The following is a 16,384-nucleotide window of genomic DNA, read 5'->3' on the forward strand; positions in this document are numbered from 1 at the left end:
GGATGTGATGGACGTCCACAGTTGCGACATGTGACAGTTGAAGTACAGCGAGAAGACGTATGCCTGAACTTCCAGCACTTAAAGCACCGCATCTGGGGAGTGATATATGGCTTGACATCACACTGGTATACCGACCTTCTTGGGTAATGTGTCACCTTCAAAGGCCAAGATGAAGGCACCAGTGGCTACCTGAGTATCCCTTGGACCCCTATGTACACACTGGATGAAATGAACTCCTCATCACTCTAAGTTGCCACGCAGCTCATCATCAGATTGCAAAAGAAGATCCTTGTGAAATATAATACCCTGGACCATATTTAAGCTCTTATGGGGTGTGATAGGAACATCCCCCAGCTTGTCGCAGGCAAGTAGTGCCCATCACTGGGCAGAGGATACTGTTTTTATCAAGACTGACCCCGATAGCATTTTGGACAATCCCTCCACCTCCCCAAACTTGTCCTCTAACTGCTCCTCAAAAAACTGAAACTTTGTCGACATGAAAGATACTCCATCAGCTCTCGTACATACGAGGTACTGGGTGGAGTAAGATTCACTGCCATTCTTAGCCTGGTGTCCCTCCCACTGTGTGGGCAGGGAAGGGAATGATTTGGGGTCATACTTCTTCGCATTGTAGATGGACCTTGACCACTTAGAGACTGCGGCTGTTGGGCCACCAGCAAGAGATGACATACGCTTCATTGCGTGTCATCTGCCCTGATGCCACCCACACTGACCAGGGGCCCTCCCCAAGGGCACAACCCAGCTGTAGCAAAGGCAACCTGGAAGGATGGCCATTGCTGGGAGTCCTGATGCCCCAGGGTGATTTGCATCTACTCCTTGGCACCCTTGGGGAGTTAACAGTGCAGGCAACAGCAGAGTGATCACTGTGTAGCCAGGGGGCTACAACCAACAGGATACATGGTGGCCCCACCACAACAGACTGGCTACCATGCTGAATATCAGGTGCAAACAAGCAAACAAGTCCATTATCATCATCAGTGCAGAAAACGATACTGCACAGTGGATGGAGGAAAATGCACCCAGGAGGGTGACCTCACTCAACAGCTGGAGAATGAGCAGAAGTGCAGATCCACAGTGACAAAGGATGCAAGAGGTCTCAAGACATTATGGACACGATGCACCATGTAAGGTGCCCTAATTGGCTGGCTCTTTGGGAAAATTTAGAAGAATGGAGGTCAAACCCAATGGGGGACCAACATATAAAGGCCAAAATGTGAGACTCCTTTTAGTCTCCTCTTACAACAAGCAGGAATATCTCAGGCCTATTCCAAAGGCCTGGACCCACATGGGGTGGGGGGCAATGAATGAATCAAGACATCACACAACAGCAGTTGTGGAAGCTGTAACTCAAGACATGGTCACTGCAGTGTGAGAACAATTTAAATATTTAAATACTGCATTGACATATGTTGTGCATCTCGGGGAGGGGGGGGGGGGCGGCACATTGAACACCTATGAAATAACTGAGTTTCCTGTTCATCAAAACACTAAATTCATTGTGTATGTTTATTAGTTTCAGAAATATAGATGTCCCAAATTGGATTCTTTCTGATGCACCCTGTATTATCATGTCCTGAAGCTGCCCAACAAATTTGCAAATTGAGTTCTGGACCATGTTAGAGGTTTCAGGCTGAAGAAAATATTTTTCATTCATACCAACCACTGATACTTTAAAAGAATGAATGGTTTGTACCCACGTACATTGGTCAAGTAAAGTGTGGCAAAATAATCAATTAGATTCTCAATAGCAACTAGAGGTTCAGCTCCAGATTTGGGTTTGTATATTCCTGGACCTTGTAGGTTTTTCCCCAGGATGGCAGGTCTGTGAAAGTACTCAGGAAATGAGTAGGCATATCTGAGCTTTGCATTCCTCACAGACTGGCCAACTCAGTTGCATAGTTGCTTTAGCTGCCATTTGTACGTCCTGTATGCTACATCACTCATGTCTGAGGTGATCTGTAAGCCATGGTGCATGTTTTATCCTAACTCTTACTGATTTAAGAGGAGTGTGTTTCATGTTTGTCATGTAAATTATTGAGTCTCTTGGTGAAGTTGGATACTTCATTATTTACCTTGAAGTTATGCTATATGATAGGCATCAGCTGTAAGCTCACTACTTACAATATCTAAGAGTCATAACTTGTGTTTTTTTTTTTGGGGGGGGGGGGGGGGGGGGCAGGTGGAGGGATTTCAATGAGTAAGTCATGACTATAACATCATGAACAGATAAGACAGGCAAAAAGATATGATCAGTGTGAATTATTGTATTTGCAGATTTGGTTGTGAATGTATTGACAAATGTTATGAGTGCCTGCTGCACGGTGAGTTAGCTCAAGTTGACTCTGTTGATTTCTCCACTTACTGTTACATGTTCATACAAGTATTCAAGACTTGAGAGTGCAGATTCAAAGCTAGAGGACTGTCCAACAGATAGACTGTATATTACACAGATGAGAGACTTTCTGTTGAGTAGTTTAATCTCAATGAACATGTATTTGGGCTGTTTATTCTCTGTTTTAGATGTGAGAACCATCTTGGGGAACAAATTTGCAGGTACATAAGCATATTTACATGCAAATTTGTTCCCACACCAGCCCCTCATCTGTCACATGTCATGTCTCAGAAAAATGTAATTGTCAAGGCTTACCAAACTAGAAGGGCTACTCAGCTTTAGCCATGTCTCCTACAAGAGTACAACATGAAAATTGAGGTCATGAACTATGTGGCAGAACTCAGTCAAGTGGGCTGGTACAGAATGCACATTAGTGTGTGCGAGCTATTACGAGTCATTTCTGTTATTAGGAGGGAAAGAGGACCTGGAGTCAGCTGGAGACTATTTTGCTGAATGTGAGGGGAGGTGCATGGAGTTGTAAAAGGCAGACAGAAAGAGAAAGAGGCCAGAGGAAGGAGGTGGTTCAATGGCAACTACACTTGTCTAGTACAAAGCGTGAAATTGAAGTTGTGCGAGTTTGCAGATTGATAAAACATGGCAACAAGATGAGTAGTCTATGATACAATGGTAATAAAAGATTGATTGTACAGATAATGAGCAACAGATTATATTAAAATAATAACATAAAAAGAAACAGTGGGAGCAGCAGAGAAAAAGCATATCTAAGGTTATGTCACTGATAAATAAAATTTTAATTTGGCAGTATATTAATTGTATGAATCTAAATCCTATGAGACTATTGCAGTAGTAGTGAAATAATGATTATATTGGTACTGTAGGTATGAAAATTGAACAAAAACTACAAACATAAACCTAAAGAAACAAATGATGTTAATAGGAACTGTTTTCAAGGAAAATACTACAAAATAAAATGTTTATTTATGAAGATCACTTTGGCCTTGCACAACTTAGGTTTCTAAGTTCTGTGTAATTGCTCACATAGTGATTTTCCATATGTGTCTTTACAATTATCATGCCATCTCTGGTTCACACATTCTGCAACCGAAAATGATTGTACTCTTCAATGCTTTCACTATTTCAAATGTGAGGTCCTCACACATGATCACTCCTGATTTTGCTAATTTCTTCTTTGGCCCAAAGACTTTGGAATGTTTCAGATAGCACATGAATTCTATTATGATGAGGTGGGGTTTCTTTGAATCTGGCAATCCTACACTTTGTGATGGGCCTACAAGACATCTGCTAAAATAAAACTAAATGCTTTCCTGGGGCCTGAAAAACCTGCACTTCCTTTCTGACCTTTCATAATCCACACTCTTTTCATCCCAAGTAAGGAACTGGTAATTCCAAAAGCAAGGATAGATTCTTGTACTTTGGTTTGTGTTTTTTCAGTACTAACAATTTTGCCTCTTTAAGGCAAGTTCTGGCATCCAATAGTCTCTAAAGTAATAGAGGACATTCAATATAAGTGCTACTCTAAAATTGACAGTTTAGTACAGGAGAGGAAATTGTAGCAAGCCCCATCGAACAAGTCAGAAGACTCATGGAAAAGAAGTATTATTGTAAGTGTTTCTAAAATTTTATTAATAGTGTTTGTAATTTCTTAAAGAGAATGAAATTTTTTTCCACTACACTTTATTGATGATGAGGAGCTGTCTCATGGGGATATGTACTCTTCCTTCCATTTTGTACTGAACACTGAATCTCTATTCATTTTAACACATTTAGTCTCATTTATCATGGTCTTTACACTGCTACACACAAGAGGAGGTTCAGGGGAGGGGAGTGAGTCAAATTAAATATTAACTGATAGAAACAGAAGTAAGAAATTAATTTTGTATGCTGCATCAAAAATTAATTATCATTAAACTGTTAAATTTTATTTCTGCTTGCACATAACATAATAATAATAGTGGGAAAGTAAACCCACTCAGCTTCCAAAACAATATCCACATTAATGTTGTAGTAAAATATCCTAAGTTCTATTTTTGGTTTGTTATGGAGTCTTTTTCACTGTACTCCAGATTTCCCCCACTGCCCAGCTGTAGAGTGTCATTTGTTACAGAGATAGATTTATTATGTTTGATTCCTGGTGTTCTCTCGAGGATTTTCTGGGTTGGAAACATTGAAGTGAAACTATGTAAGACTCATTGGGTAAAATGAGAAATGTCTAGAGTAAGCCACAGTTGATTGAAGAGTATCAGGGATCTGTTGAGATCAGATCAGCAAAGTGGCTAAAATAGCTACAACAACTTTTGGAAGATGCAACAACTTATTGCTAGTGATGTGTAACACAATTAGCTTAAAAGAATGAAGAAATTGGAACATCACAAAAGTCTGTTCATGGAAGTCAAATAATCAAAGTCATCAATCTCCTATTTCCAGACCTCAACATTTGCCAGAGGTGTCACTGTATCAATGACTAACTGAATGCTCAAAAGTGGTAGGCAGAGATGAGTAGTACAACATCCTGTGATTATTTTTTTAATAGAATTGTTTTCATCAAAAAAAATTTCAGATTATTCATCAATCTGCTCTACAAACTGGAAACACCTTCACAGGAATATTGATTTCTTGCCAAGTGTCATAACACACAACAGCAACTTTATAATGAAAATAATATTACTGAATATAATCCTATGAAAAAAACACTGTGATTCAGTGATGTATTTTTGCTGCAGCTTGTCCAGAAATGGACAGCATGTGATGTTAGGTCAGTATTCAGTCACATACTTCTGAACAGGGTATGAACAATTGCTCTAGATTCAATGTTGTACATACCTATTGGCAACCCACTGCCACATAAAATATGACAATGATATTTTTCAAAGTGATGATCAGGTGCACTTAACCTTGGACATTGTTTCTATTAAAACAAAGTTTTTACTCTGTACCAGTATCACATGTCTCAAACACTTCTTAAGAAAATAAAAGATAAATAAAATGAAAAAATTATAATCACAAAAAAGACCAGCTTTCAGAACTAGAAGTCTACCATCTAGCAAAGTAAATGAAAGGGTGTGATGAAAAAATATGATTTGATTTCGGCATATTCTTGGTCTATGTATACAATAAGGAAATAAACAGTGAAATGGTGGCAAAGGTGATATTTGAAAAATATGAGCAGGAGTGTGTGGCACAGCGTGCAGATGTCCAGTAAGGAATGAGTAATGACAGACAGAATATATGGGAATGGGAAGACAAGAAAAATTATTAAAGAAGCAAACAGCCTGTGGTGGATACCATAACTAAGATTACTTTAGATATTTAACTGTATGGTGTACTTCAGATTACCTATTAACAAGAAATTAGGTATGTGGGTAAAAAAATTAAACAGCATCATGAACAGATCATTATAGTCAGTACAGACCCAAACATGACTTCCTAGAATAGTACAGGCATACAGGGTGTGGGGAAATTCTGGTTACTAACTTCTATGACTTGTAGAGGCAAGTGGGTACATAATATTTTGATTAGGAACCTATGTCCAGAAAAGTACTGTTTCTTTTCTATGATTGTTTCAGTTCAGATCTGTAAAACACATCCACATCTGCTGAGGGAAAGAGAGAAGTCTCAGAGCTACTTGTCCTGGTATGCAATAGGGTAGACCGGAGGACATGTACAACATCAGATGGTCATGTGATGTCATTAATGTATGCCTTGCTCTGAGTTAAGTTTATGAGACTCCCATAGAGACAGAGGAAGACCTGCTGGCAAGAGTTCTGGCTGCTACATTAGAAATCCAAGAGACACCAGGTGGGATGGAGAGAGTGTCCCGGAACATGCTTCATAGGTACAGTGTGTGTAAAAGTGTTGTTGGTTGCCACATTGAGCCACTGTTGTACTGCATCAGCAATGTTCTGAATGTACAGTATGCTGGGTTCTTTTTTGTTCTGGAAGAATCTAGGCTCACAATGTTTGTGTATTAATACAAAAAAATGTGCTTATGTGATAAACAGATGTTTCCTTACGTTCCTTTTTGAATCATTACCCAATAATTGTATGTGTCACGGCTAATTCAATTCCTCAGCCAGAAGTGGATGAGTTAAGCATCTGAATTGAAACTTATCGAACAGAAATGGTAAGTTTCCAGAAACGGGTTCGTATTCAAAATAATATGCACTCTCTCCATTCTAGAAGTTTGTAACAGTAATTTCTGAACTCCCTGTAAATTCTTACAACCTCAGCAGATGAGAAGATTGATAAATTGTATGTATACATGAAAGGAATTATTCAGTACATGAAGGAACACAAAAATTTAATTATGTGGGGTACTGGAATTTGACAGTAGGAAAAGAAAGAGAAACAAGTATGAGATTAGAGGAACATTGACTGGGAGAAAGGAATGGAAGAGGAATCTGCCTGTTAGAATTTTGCATAGAGTACAATTTAATCTTAGCTATTATTTGGTTTAAAAATCATTAAAGGAGTTCAACACAAGGTACCAGAATCCAAAAGAAAATTAAAAACCTCCCATTATCAGCTCTTACTACAAATTACCTGAATATCTACATTCAGGGATTGAAAGGTTCTGTTAGCTACACTGCAAGTAGCAATATTTGTTATAATGCTAGATGACAGCTTTTTACGAAGCAGCATCTTTCTTACTAATTTAGTTATTAACATTTATATGGCATAAGTGTTTTTAGTATTAAGAGTATAGTCACTGTCTTGTTGTCAATGCTGTATAAATAATTCAGTATCTATGATGCCTTTGTCTCATACTAAAATATACCTTGACTCATTCCACATCTTTGAAGGTTCTCTGTGATAGAATGAATGGAAGGATGGAAGGTTTATACAACCTACAACAGATTTTAAAACATTTTTAGGAACAGATATAGATCCTGATCACAATTTATTGGTGATGAAATGTAGATTAAAGTAGAAAAATTGCAGAGTAGTAGGAAACAAAGAAGATGGGACCTGGATAATCTGATACAACACCGTTTGACAATTTCAAAGGAAGCACTCGGTAACAACTAACTGACATAGACAAAAGAAATAACGTGGTAGATAAAAAGGAAACACTAAAAGATAGTGAAGGCAGTGCAGTCGACCAGAAAACAATACCCTGCAGAAATCCTGAGACCCCAGAGTGGTAATGAACTGTTGTATTACTGAAGAATTCTGAAGATTTCTTTGGTAGACTGGATACTTAATGAAGGTGTAATGAATATAATTAGAGAAAAAAATGCTTGGTGGCACAATTTGATTGATAGAAGGGGTCAGTTGATATGACATAAGAAGCATAAAGGAGTAGTTAATTCAGTGATGAAAGAAAGTTGTGGATGGGGCGGTGGGGGGTGGGGGGGGGGGGGCTTGACTAAAATAAGGAATGTTTGTATGGTGAATGATTATGAAGATATGAAAATCTTTTAGTGGATAGACTAGCATAAGGAGTTGCATCAAACCTAACTTCAGACAAAGAGGTAGTACAATGGAAGCAATACTTTCAGAAAATTTACAATGGGGAGTTTCCACATGCTCCACTTTGAGTGTCAACACTTGTACAGGGACCAGCCCATTGCACAAATTACCAGATATGGAGGTGTTTAAGCAATGCATAAAATGAAAAGGCAATGTCACCAGATGAACTACTTGCAGATCTGTGGAAATCAAAAGACACAGATTAATCTGGATGGCTGATTTCTTCAACAAAACTATTGAAGAGGGAAGGATTCAAGCTGACTGGACATGTAGAAAAACAGTTCCAATTTTAGAGAAGGGCAGCCCATCTGAATGCAGCAGCTGTCACCCGATATGTCTTCTATCACACACAGTGAATGAATATCACTGATAAAAGAATCCAAAAGATTATCAGTCTCACCACCAGTCAGTGTGAATTTGTGAAGGACTGTGGGATAACAGAGCTAGCTATCCACAGTGCTCACTTGCTAATTGAAAAACATCATGTGAACTCGAGGCACCTACACCTCGTCTTTCTTGACCTCGAAAAGGCCTTTGCATGCTACAGGAGTAGATTTGGGTTGTCTTGCAAGAGTGTGGATTATCTAAAAAAACCAGTAAGGTAAACCAGACAGCTCTACTATGACCCTGATAGCCAGATACAATCAGCTGCTGGACTATTGAACAGTTTTTTTTTCTGTTTCTGTAGTTGAGAACATCTGAGATCTGCTCTCTCATCTCTCCTCTTCATAATGGTCATGGATATAGTCACAAGAGATCTGCAGAAAATAGCACCTCGACATTATTGCCTGCTACTGATGTGACATTGGCCTCTGAGGGTTAGACTAACCTGCAATGTCAAGTCCAAGCCTTGGATCAACAACTGTTGCTGGTGTAAATCTCGATGCAAAAAGCTCTAACCACCTGAGCAGCATATGGTTCAAATGGAATTCTGTGGCTGGTGTACTCTGTGACTGGAAGACTCCAAGCAGGCTCAGTTCAAAAGTATTCTAATCAGTAATATGTTCAGTTACATGCTCATGTCACAAATGATAAAGTTTGTAAGTTATATGGGGTAGCACCAATAGTAGGTGAGATGAGGCACAGCCATCTACAATTGTATATATACATTCTTAGAGCAAAATTACAACAGTGGCAAAGACAGGTTTTAGTTTGAGAGTAAATGGTAAATGGCTAGTAGGACAACCCGGACAATGATGGCTTGGCACTCCGCATGAAGATCTAAGGTCTGTGATTAATGAAGCAATAAATACTTAAATGAGCACAAGCTAGTTAATAGTGATCCACATGGCTTTTGAACAGATAGAAGTACAAACACAGCAATAATGGATTACACAGATGAAATAATTAGAAACTTAATTAACAACTGTAGTGATGTGGCAGTTATTTTAATCTTTATAAAGCTTCCAGTGTCATTAGCCGTGAAATTCCTTAGCATAATTCAGTAGCAATAGGATAAAAAGAATAGAAAACAAGTAGTTTCAATCATATTTGCAAAATAGATTGCAGGTTGTGGAAATCACTTCAGCTCATTCTAATCATAAAATCAGATTAGTGTCTTATGCAAAGAAAGACTAAATATGTTTACAGCAGTATAATGTTTTAAGCCCCCTTCTGAATGACATACATATCTCAGCAAATGCAGCTATGATCATATCTGCAGATGACTCTAGTGTAACATTGAGTGATGATAAGAAATACCTGCCTACAACAATTTATCAAGTCCTCAAGTCCTTGCATTCATGGTTCAATGCAAACAGGCTGATCCTTAATGCAATGAAAACAAATTACATTCAGTTTGGAAACATGAATGGAAACCATGATCTGCAGCTGGTACTGGGTGGAAGTGAGTTATGAAGGGTACAATGTACAAGATTTTTAGGAATCTGTGTTGATCAAGACATTCTGTAAAGACCATGTAACAGGACTCTCCCAGAAACTCAGTGCTGCACGTTTTACTCCGAGAATCATTTCCAGGTCATGTTCTTCAGAAGGTGTTCGAATGTCTTACTTCCAGTCCCTTGCGGCTTATGGTATAGTTTTTTGGCATAAAACTGCAATCTGATTAAGTGAAATTTTTACTTTACAGATAAGGGCTCTACAAGAGCTGCTGCAAGTGCCTACTTCAAAAGTTGTGTGTACTTATGGCACCTTCTCTATACATATACAAACATATGCTGAAAACAAGTGCTAATTTTTGAGGTCCACAAAGTATTAGTGATTACCATAGCTGTAACACTCACAACTATGGTCCCTTCTCCATACTGAGTGAGGAAAAACAACTCTTGTTCAAAGATATGTGAGCCACTTAAGTGGTGTTCTTTATAATTTGTTGTGTACATATGTAAAGAGGCTGAGAAGGAAATGGCCATTATAGCAAGGTTAAAAACATTTCTACATTGTAAACAAATCTTAACTTACTGAAACACTAGGCCCTCATTTGTTGTTGAGCATTTTTTAATCTGTTAATATGTGTACCCCCTATGCCATGTGTTTTTGCACAAGAATGTTCCAGCTACTTGTTTTTCTGTTTCAGATGCAATCAAATATGTCTCCACAGAAAAGCGATCTGTTGCAAGGTTAGCTGTGATGGATATAATGTTGACAGGCATTTGTGTATTCATTTTTTTTTTTTTTTGGCAGTGTTATATAATGTATTTTTTCAGACGTATACTAAAACAACTTTTTGTATCTACTTATTTTACTGAATATATTTATTTTGCCTGTTTAAATCCCCTTGTAGCTTTCTTGGCAAATCATGTACCAAGCAAGACGGCTAAGATGGTGTTAATGCAGAGTGTCACATCCACATGGAGTTGGTGAGGGGGGGGGGGGGTCTGTACTCCATCTGATCACCCTAACCTGGGTTTTCCACTGTTTTCCCAAGTTGCCATAACGTCATGGCTGACTTCCTGCACTATCACCTTGCCTAATGCTATATCCTATTTTGACAGTTTGGTGACAATTTTCCTTATCAATGTCAATAATTGTTTATAATATTGTAGACAATCATATCATCTTTAATGTTGTGATAGCATGTATTATAATTCATTATGGAGTCATGCCACATGTCTCACCTGATTTTGGCATAGGACTGGCATATGCCATCTGTTATCAAGTTAATTCCAACTTCATAACTGAAGACATAACTCTTCCCGTTCTAGAAGGATATTTTTGGCTCAGAAACAGGCGGTTTGGGCAATAAGCAGTGTGAGTTCACGAACCTCTAGTCAACCTCTGTTCATGAGTCTTGGTATTTTGACATTGGCCTCTCGATATGTGTATTCGTTATTGTCATATCTTGTTACCAATATTAGTTTATTCCAAGAACAAGCAGCTTTCACTCTGTTAATACTTGGCAGAAATCAAACCTCCATTTGGATCGGATTTCCTTACCTCTTGTGCAAAAAGGTGTGCAGTATACTGCTGCACCCATTTTCAATAAGCTGCCACTCGAATTCAAAAATCTTAGCAGTAATCCATGCGCATTCAAATCAAAACTGAAGAGTTTCCTCATGGGTCACTCCTCCTGTTCCGTCGAGGAATTCCTTGAAAAATTAAGCTGATTCTTATTGTATTGCTGATAGCATTTACTTAAACTTATGGACTGACTTTTTTTTCAGGTTCATGAACATTTATTTTTATCTGTTATTACTTTTACGTTGTAAGTTCATGTACTGACATGTTCCATGACCTTTGAAATTCGCACCTCAATTTGGTCCTACAGAACTTGACGTGTAAATAAATAAAACATACATTAAGCACAGTAATATATTTGCACTCTTGTGCATACATTAAAAGTCCACATGACACAATTCTACTTTCCCTCATCTTAGGGCTTTCTGATTAACAGTTAAACCTGTTCATGTGCAACTCTGCAACAGATCTTATATTTTGTGAAATTTAATATTGGCTTCAGATAAAAGCTGCTGCGAAATTAGCAGTTTACATTTTCTTACACTATTTACACAAGTCAGTCTTTTTTTTTCCGGATGTGTTCAGGATAAGTTTCTCTCATAACGGCTGTACCGTGTATCTGTTTTAGAGTGATCATTCAAGAAAGGGGTGGGTCACCATACTCTCAATCCATAGTTACAGATTGGGAGGTTCACAGTTTCTCACATTTAGAGAGAACACTGATTAGTGTCACTACAAAGTTTCTAAACTGGAGACAGCCTCTACATTAAAAAGTGTAAATTAAGCATTTCATTTTTTTCCGAGTTGGCCTGAGATGGTGACAGTAACACTGTCTTATATACATTTTTCTTAAGCATACACCTACAACAAATGGCGTTTCTAGAATGAGAATCTGATGTAAAAAAGATGAACACAGTTTGAACTACAGGGTTCACAAACTTAAGACAATCAGCAGTGCAGCTGATTTGCATATTTGACTTACGATTTCTTCACAGACACTGTTACACAGTGCTTTATTTGCTATGGTTTGCACCAGTGCCCCGTACCATCACTTCTGATGAAAAAAAAATCAGAATTGTACATTCTGAGATGTGGTATGATAAAAATGTTACTGTGGTTAATCCAACATATTTTAGTATTCACACTTTTAAAATGCTCACAAAAACATTAAAATAACATTCTAAAAAGCCTTTATTTATTTATTTATTCTTTGCCCATGGACTCCAGCTGAAAATCCAGCTGAGAGTATTGGGTGTGTCATACAATAGCCTATTAACATTAAACTTGATTTCATTATATATAAATGAAACAAATATTTAACAGAAATAGTCCATAATCATACAAAGGTTTTACATGTTTCACATTATATGTACACACAAATCCAAACAACATACAGAAATGATAATTTTAAAGGTACATTTCAGTAATGATGTATTTCAACACCATCTTAGTATTCACTCAAACTGTATATACATTTCTCTGTGAGATATAGTTTCAAATGACTTTTAAAACATTTTAGATCTGTTTCTTTTTTAATGATTTTGGGGAGTTTATTAAAAAACCTTTTGCCTGCTTCTTCTGGGGCAGTCATAGCCAGTTTTAGATTTCTGTTTATCATGTAGTAATTTTCATTTCCTCTTGTACCGCCTAAACTTCAAAAACACCCTTTCAGAAAGTCACAGTACCAGAACCAGAATCACTCCCTCCCAGCCCCCTCCCTCTTTTTCCAAATTGAACACTTACTGCATATGATCCTTTTATTCATTTTTTCTGTACCAAAATATGACAAATTCCAAATCATTGTATGATAAAATAGATGCTCAATAAATAGCAAAGGAGTGTAGGGTAGACAGCAAAATTGATACTGGATGCATGTCATTCCCATTGCACCACTCTCAAAATGCTTCAAGCATGACACTAAATGCTTCAAACCTAACTAGTGTGACAGTCATCACCTTCATAAACATGATTTGAGCATGACAGTGATCACCTTTGAAATCTTGGCGACACTGATATGTAGTGTAATTTGAGTTCTAGGTTAGTTTTAAACATGCCAATCTGGCTGGGAGTTGAAGCCAATGAATATGTATACAAATGAGTGGTTATGGTAGTACATTGATTTGGACTGTAGCCCAAGGTTTACATTTGAGCCATGTGTAACATTTTTCATTGCAAATAACTAAAACTGTAATATAAAATCAGGAAAAGTGTGTTAGTTATACATAATAGACAAAATCTCCAACACTTATTTTGGTGTGTATCATGCACCTGTACATAAACTGTACATTTGCAGACACCATCTCTATGGTAGATACTGATATTAGTATGTAGTGTATAGGTTTCTGTTATGATAAAATAAATATGACAGGAACTTGTACCTTGGTTTCCAGACTAGACTTAATAGGAAATCCAGGGACTTTTCTGCTAACCGAGTCTATTACTAACCCAAAGTATACAGTATATAGGTTATGATGCCGATTACTAATGTCACCGCAGAGTAGAGAGTTTCTGGCAGCAAAGTGTTTGCATTCTTAGCCGTATATTAGTTCAACATTCCTGAAAGTTCTTTATTAGATGATCTAAATAGGCCAAAATGGGCGTTGTAAACAACAATATTGAGTTTTCTTTCTTACGAGTACTGTACTCTTTACCTTAAACGCATTCTGCTTATTGGTATGGTAAGAAACTCGAGCCGCTAACCCTTTGGAATTTTCCGCCTCGCACTATGTACACAACAGGCCTCTTTTTCAGTCATCGCTATAAGGAATGCCACAGTCCTCATACTAGTGTGTTTTCAATGACTTGTGTTCATTAATTTTGTCACTTAAGTAATCCCAATGAACTATACTACTAGTATTGGTTAAAAACAGTATTGATTGCAATTTTAGTTTTTTTAATTTTCAACGACGCGTTTCGCCTTATTTAGGTATCTTCAGGTTATCTTTTCTAGATGGACGCGAGAGGCACCAAGATCTGCATAACGCGTTCCCGTTCACAGAAGCAAGTAAAAGTAAGAGGGGGGCTCAGGTAGTAAGTGGTCTGGAAGAATAACTTTACTACTGATAGTTAAGTACCGGCACCGTACGCCCTTGCGCCAGTCGAAGTAACATCTTACACACCTAGCATCAGCAATGTGTCTGGGTCAGACATGGGCCATATTTACATCGTGTAGGTCGGCAGTCTTCACGTCGACCAACTAGGATCTACATGCGAAATGTAAACAATCTCAACACGTCATCTGCATCCTAAGTTGTCTCCTTGAGGGGACGTACAGTTTCCCGAGTACAAAATTTCGCGCTAAATGGCATTTACGACCAATGCTAAAACGATGTTGGCGCTGTTGTGCCAATAGTAAAGCAAATTCGCAGTTTATCAGTTTAATTGTTATTAACCTTGCTGTTTCCCAGATTATTGCTAGAATGTATATCTGTTAATAACGGGACGTAGGTTATCTCAATGTCATTTTCAAGCTATACGTTTGAAACATTTTGTTGCAGTATCTATTTCTTCCCGTCAGCGATCCGAGTCCGTGTCAACTGCAGGTCAAACGCGCTAACTACCATAAACAAACAGCTGTATTATACTCGCCAGAACTGGAGCAAAAAGTTAGCGTGAGGAGAGAGCAGTTTCATGTTTACAGAAAACTTAATGCACTGGCGAGACAATAACGTCAGTATTATTGAACGCTTAGAAGAGAACTAACACGAGGCAGTAATAAATGCCGATATCCAGGCGTCTTTAAATACGAGGATTATGATAAACAGGCCTACACGTTTACGGAACTTCCTATTCCCCCTGGTATTAATGCGAACAAAATTTGGCCAAGCTGTTATAAGAAACCGACTGTCAAAAAAAGATAACTGATAGCTCCACCGAAGCTTTGAATGTACTGACCATTAAAGTAAATTGTATTAGGCTATGTTGTCGGCACAACTTTTTTTTTTGGGGGGGGGGGGTTGTAGCGAGGGCAGGGGGTAGCACCATCACTCAGATCCAGTTTGACATTCTTTCCCACAATAATGGATGTATATATACGGCATTTGACGACAAAGTTAAAATATTATTCACAGATTTCTGAACAAAAATAGTTTTTAGTTCATATGAAAGAAGTGCGGGTATCTATTATCAGTGATACGTTACGTGACGGAAAAGGCTACATATTATACAGCTACAGAAAAAGACATACATTAACATATAGGCAGTGCATTAACGTATACGCAAGAAACTCTTCAGCATTTTTAAAGTTTTAATAGTCGTCCCGCTTCTTTTTAAAACGCTATTCGTTTGTCAACAAAAAACAATGGAAACTTACCTTAATTAGTAGGAGTCGGCCGAGAGCGGAAGCGTGGTTGTTTACGACGTCTACTTGTAGGAATCCGTACAGAACTGCGGCTACAATCACTATGCTGCTTACTACTTTAGCAACTTTTTTGAGAAAATGCTTTCTGAGCGATGCGACCAACGGTGCACAAATAATATCCATTTCCGCTGGTGTAAACCCGGCCTGTTTGCAGTACTGATAAAAGGACATCAGTTCTGCGTCGAGCAATTTCAGCTTCTCCTCGTACTCCATTTCTTTCGTCTTTTTCTGCGGCTTCGGTGCCGATTTCTGGGCAGACATGTTCTAAGCGCGGCTTGTATCACCTCCTTGTCAAGCCTTTCACTTCTGTCCTCCAAGGGAGTATAAAAACGCGCTGTTACGTATTGATCTCCAGCGTACGGTGAAAGTGCAGCTGCAGCGTGGTCGCAGTCTCCGCCGCATGCAGTGCGCGTGCGCGAAACGGCGCCTCTATCTGTGTGGCGACCATCGCCGGACGTTCAGGGTACCCTGGTCGACAAGGAATGTTGGCAGTACTGGCTTACCTCGTTCGTTTTTCGTGATGTCGTGAAGCGTTGGTACTAGTGAAAGCCATGACAGTAACGATAAACGAAAGACAGAAGGCAAAGACTCTCACAAATTTATAACATATTTATACAACGGAGGGTGATTTATAATAAATGCAATGTGGTCTCTCCAACTAAAACAGATGTTGAATAACACAGAAGTCATCTCATGGAAAATAACACTAAAGTCTTGCACAAACACACAGAAACCTTAACCTT

At 38.3% G+C, this 16,384-nt stretch overlaps 1 protein-coding gene across 1 annotated transcript in view; it reads right to left on the reverse strand.

Annotated features, from left to right (window-relative positions):
• Nucleotides 1-16,026, reverse strand: part of LOC126203295 (uncharacterized) — a 92,946-nt gene extending 76,920 nt beyond the window's left edge. Inside the window, exon 1 of the mRNA XM_049937555.1 lies at nucleotides 15,594-16,026. Coding sequence (XP_049793512.1) covers nucleotides 15,594-15,902 — 309 coding nt within the window. The 5' untranslated portion in view covers nucleotides 15,903-16,026. The remainder of the gene's footprint in view (nucleotides 1-15,593) is intronic.
• Between the last annotated feature and the right edge of the window lie 358 nt (nucleotides 16,027-16,384).

Source organism: Schistocerca nitens, chromosome 9 (genome assembly GCF_023898315.1).
Source record: "Schistocerca nitens isolate TAMUIC-IGC-003100 chromosome 9, iqSchNite1.1, whole genome shotgun sequence".
NCBI lineage: Eukaryota > Metazoa > Arthropoda > Insecta > Orthoptera > Acrididae > Schistocerca > Schistocerca nitens.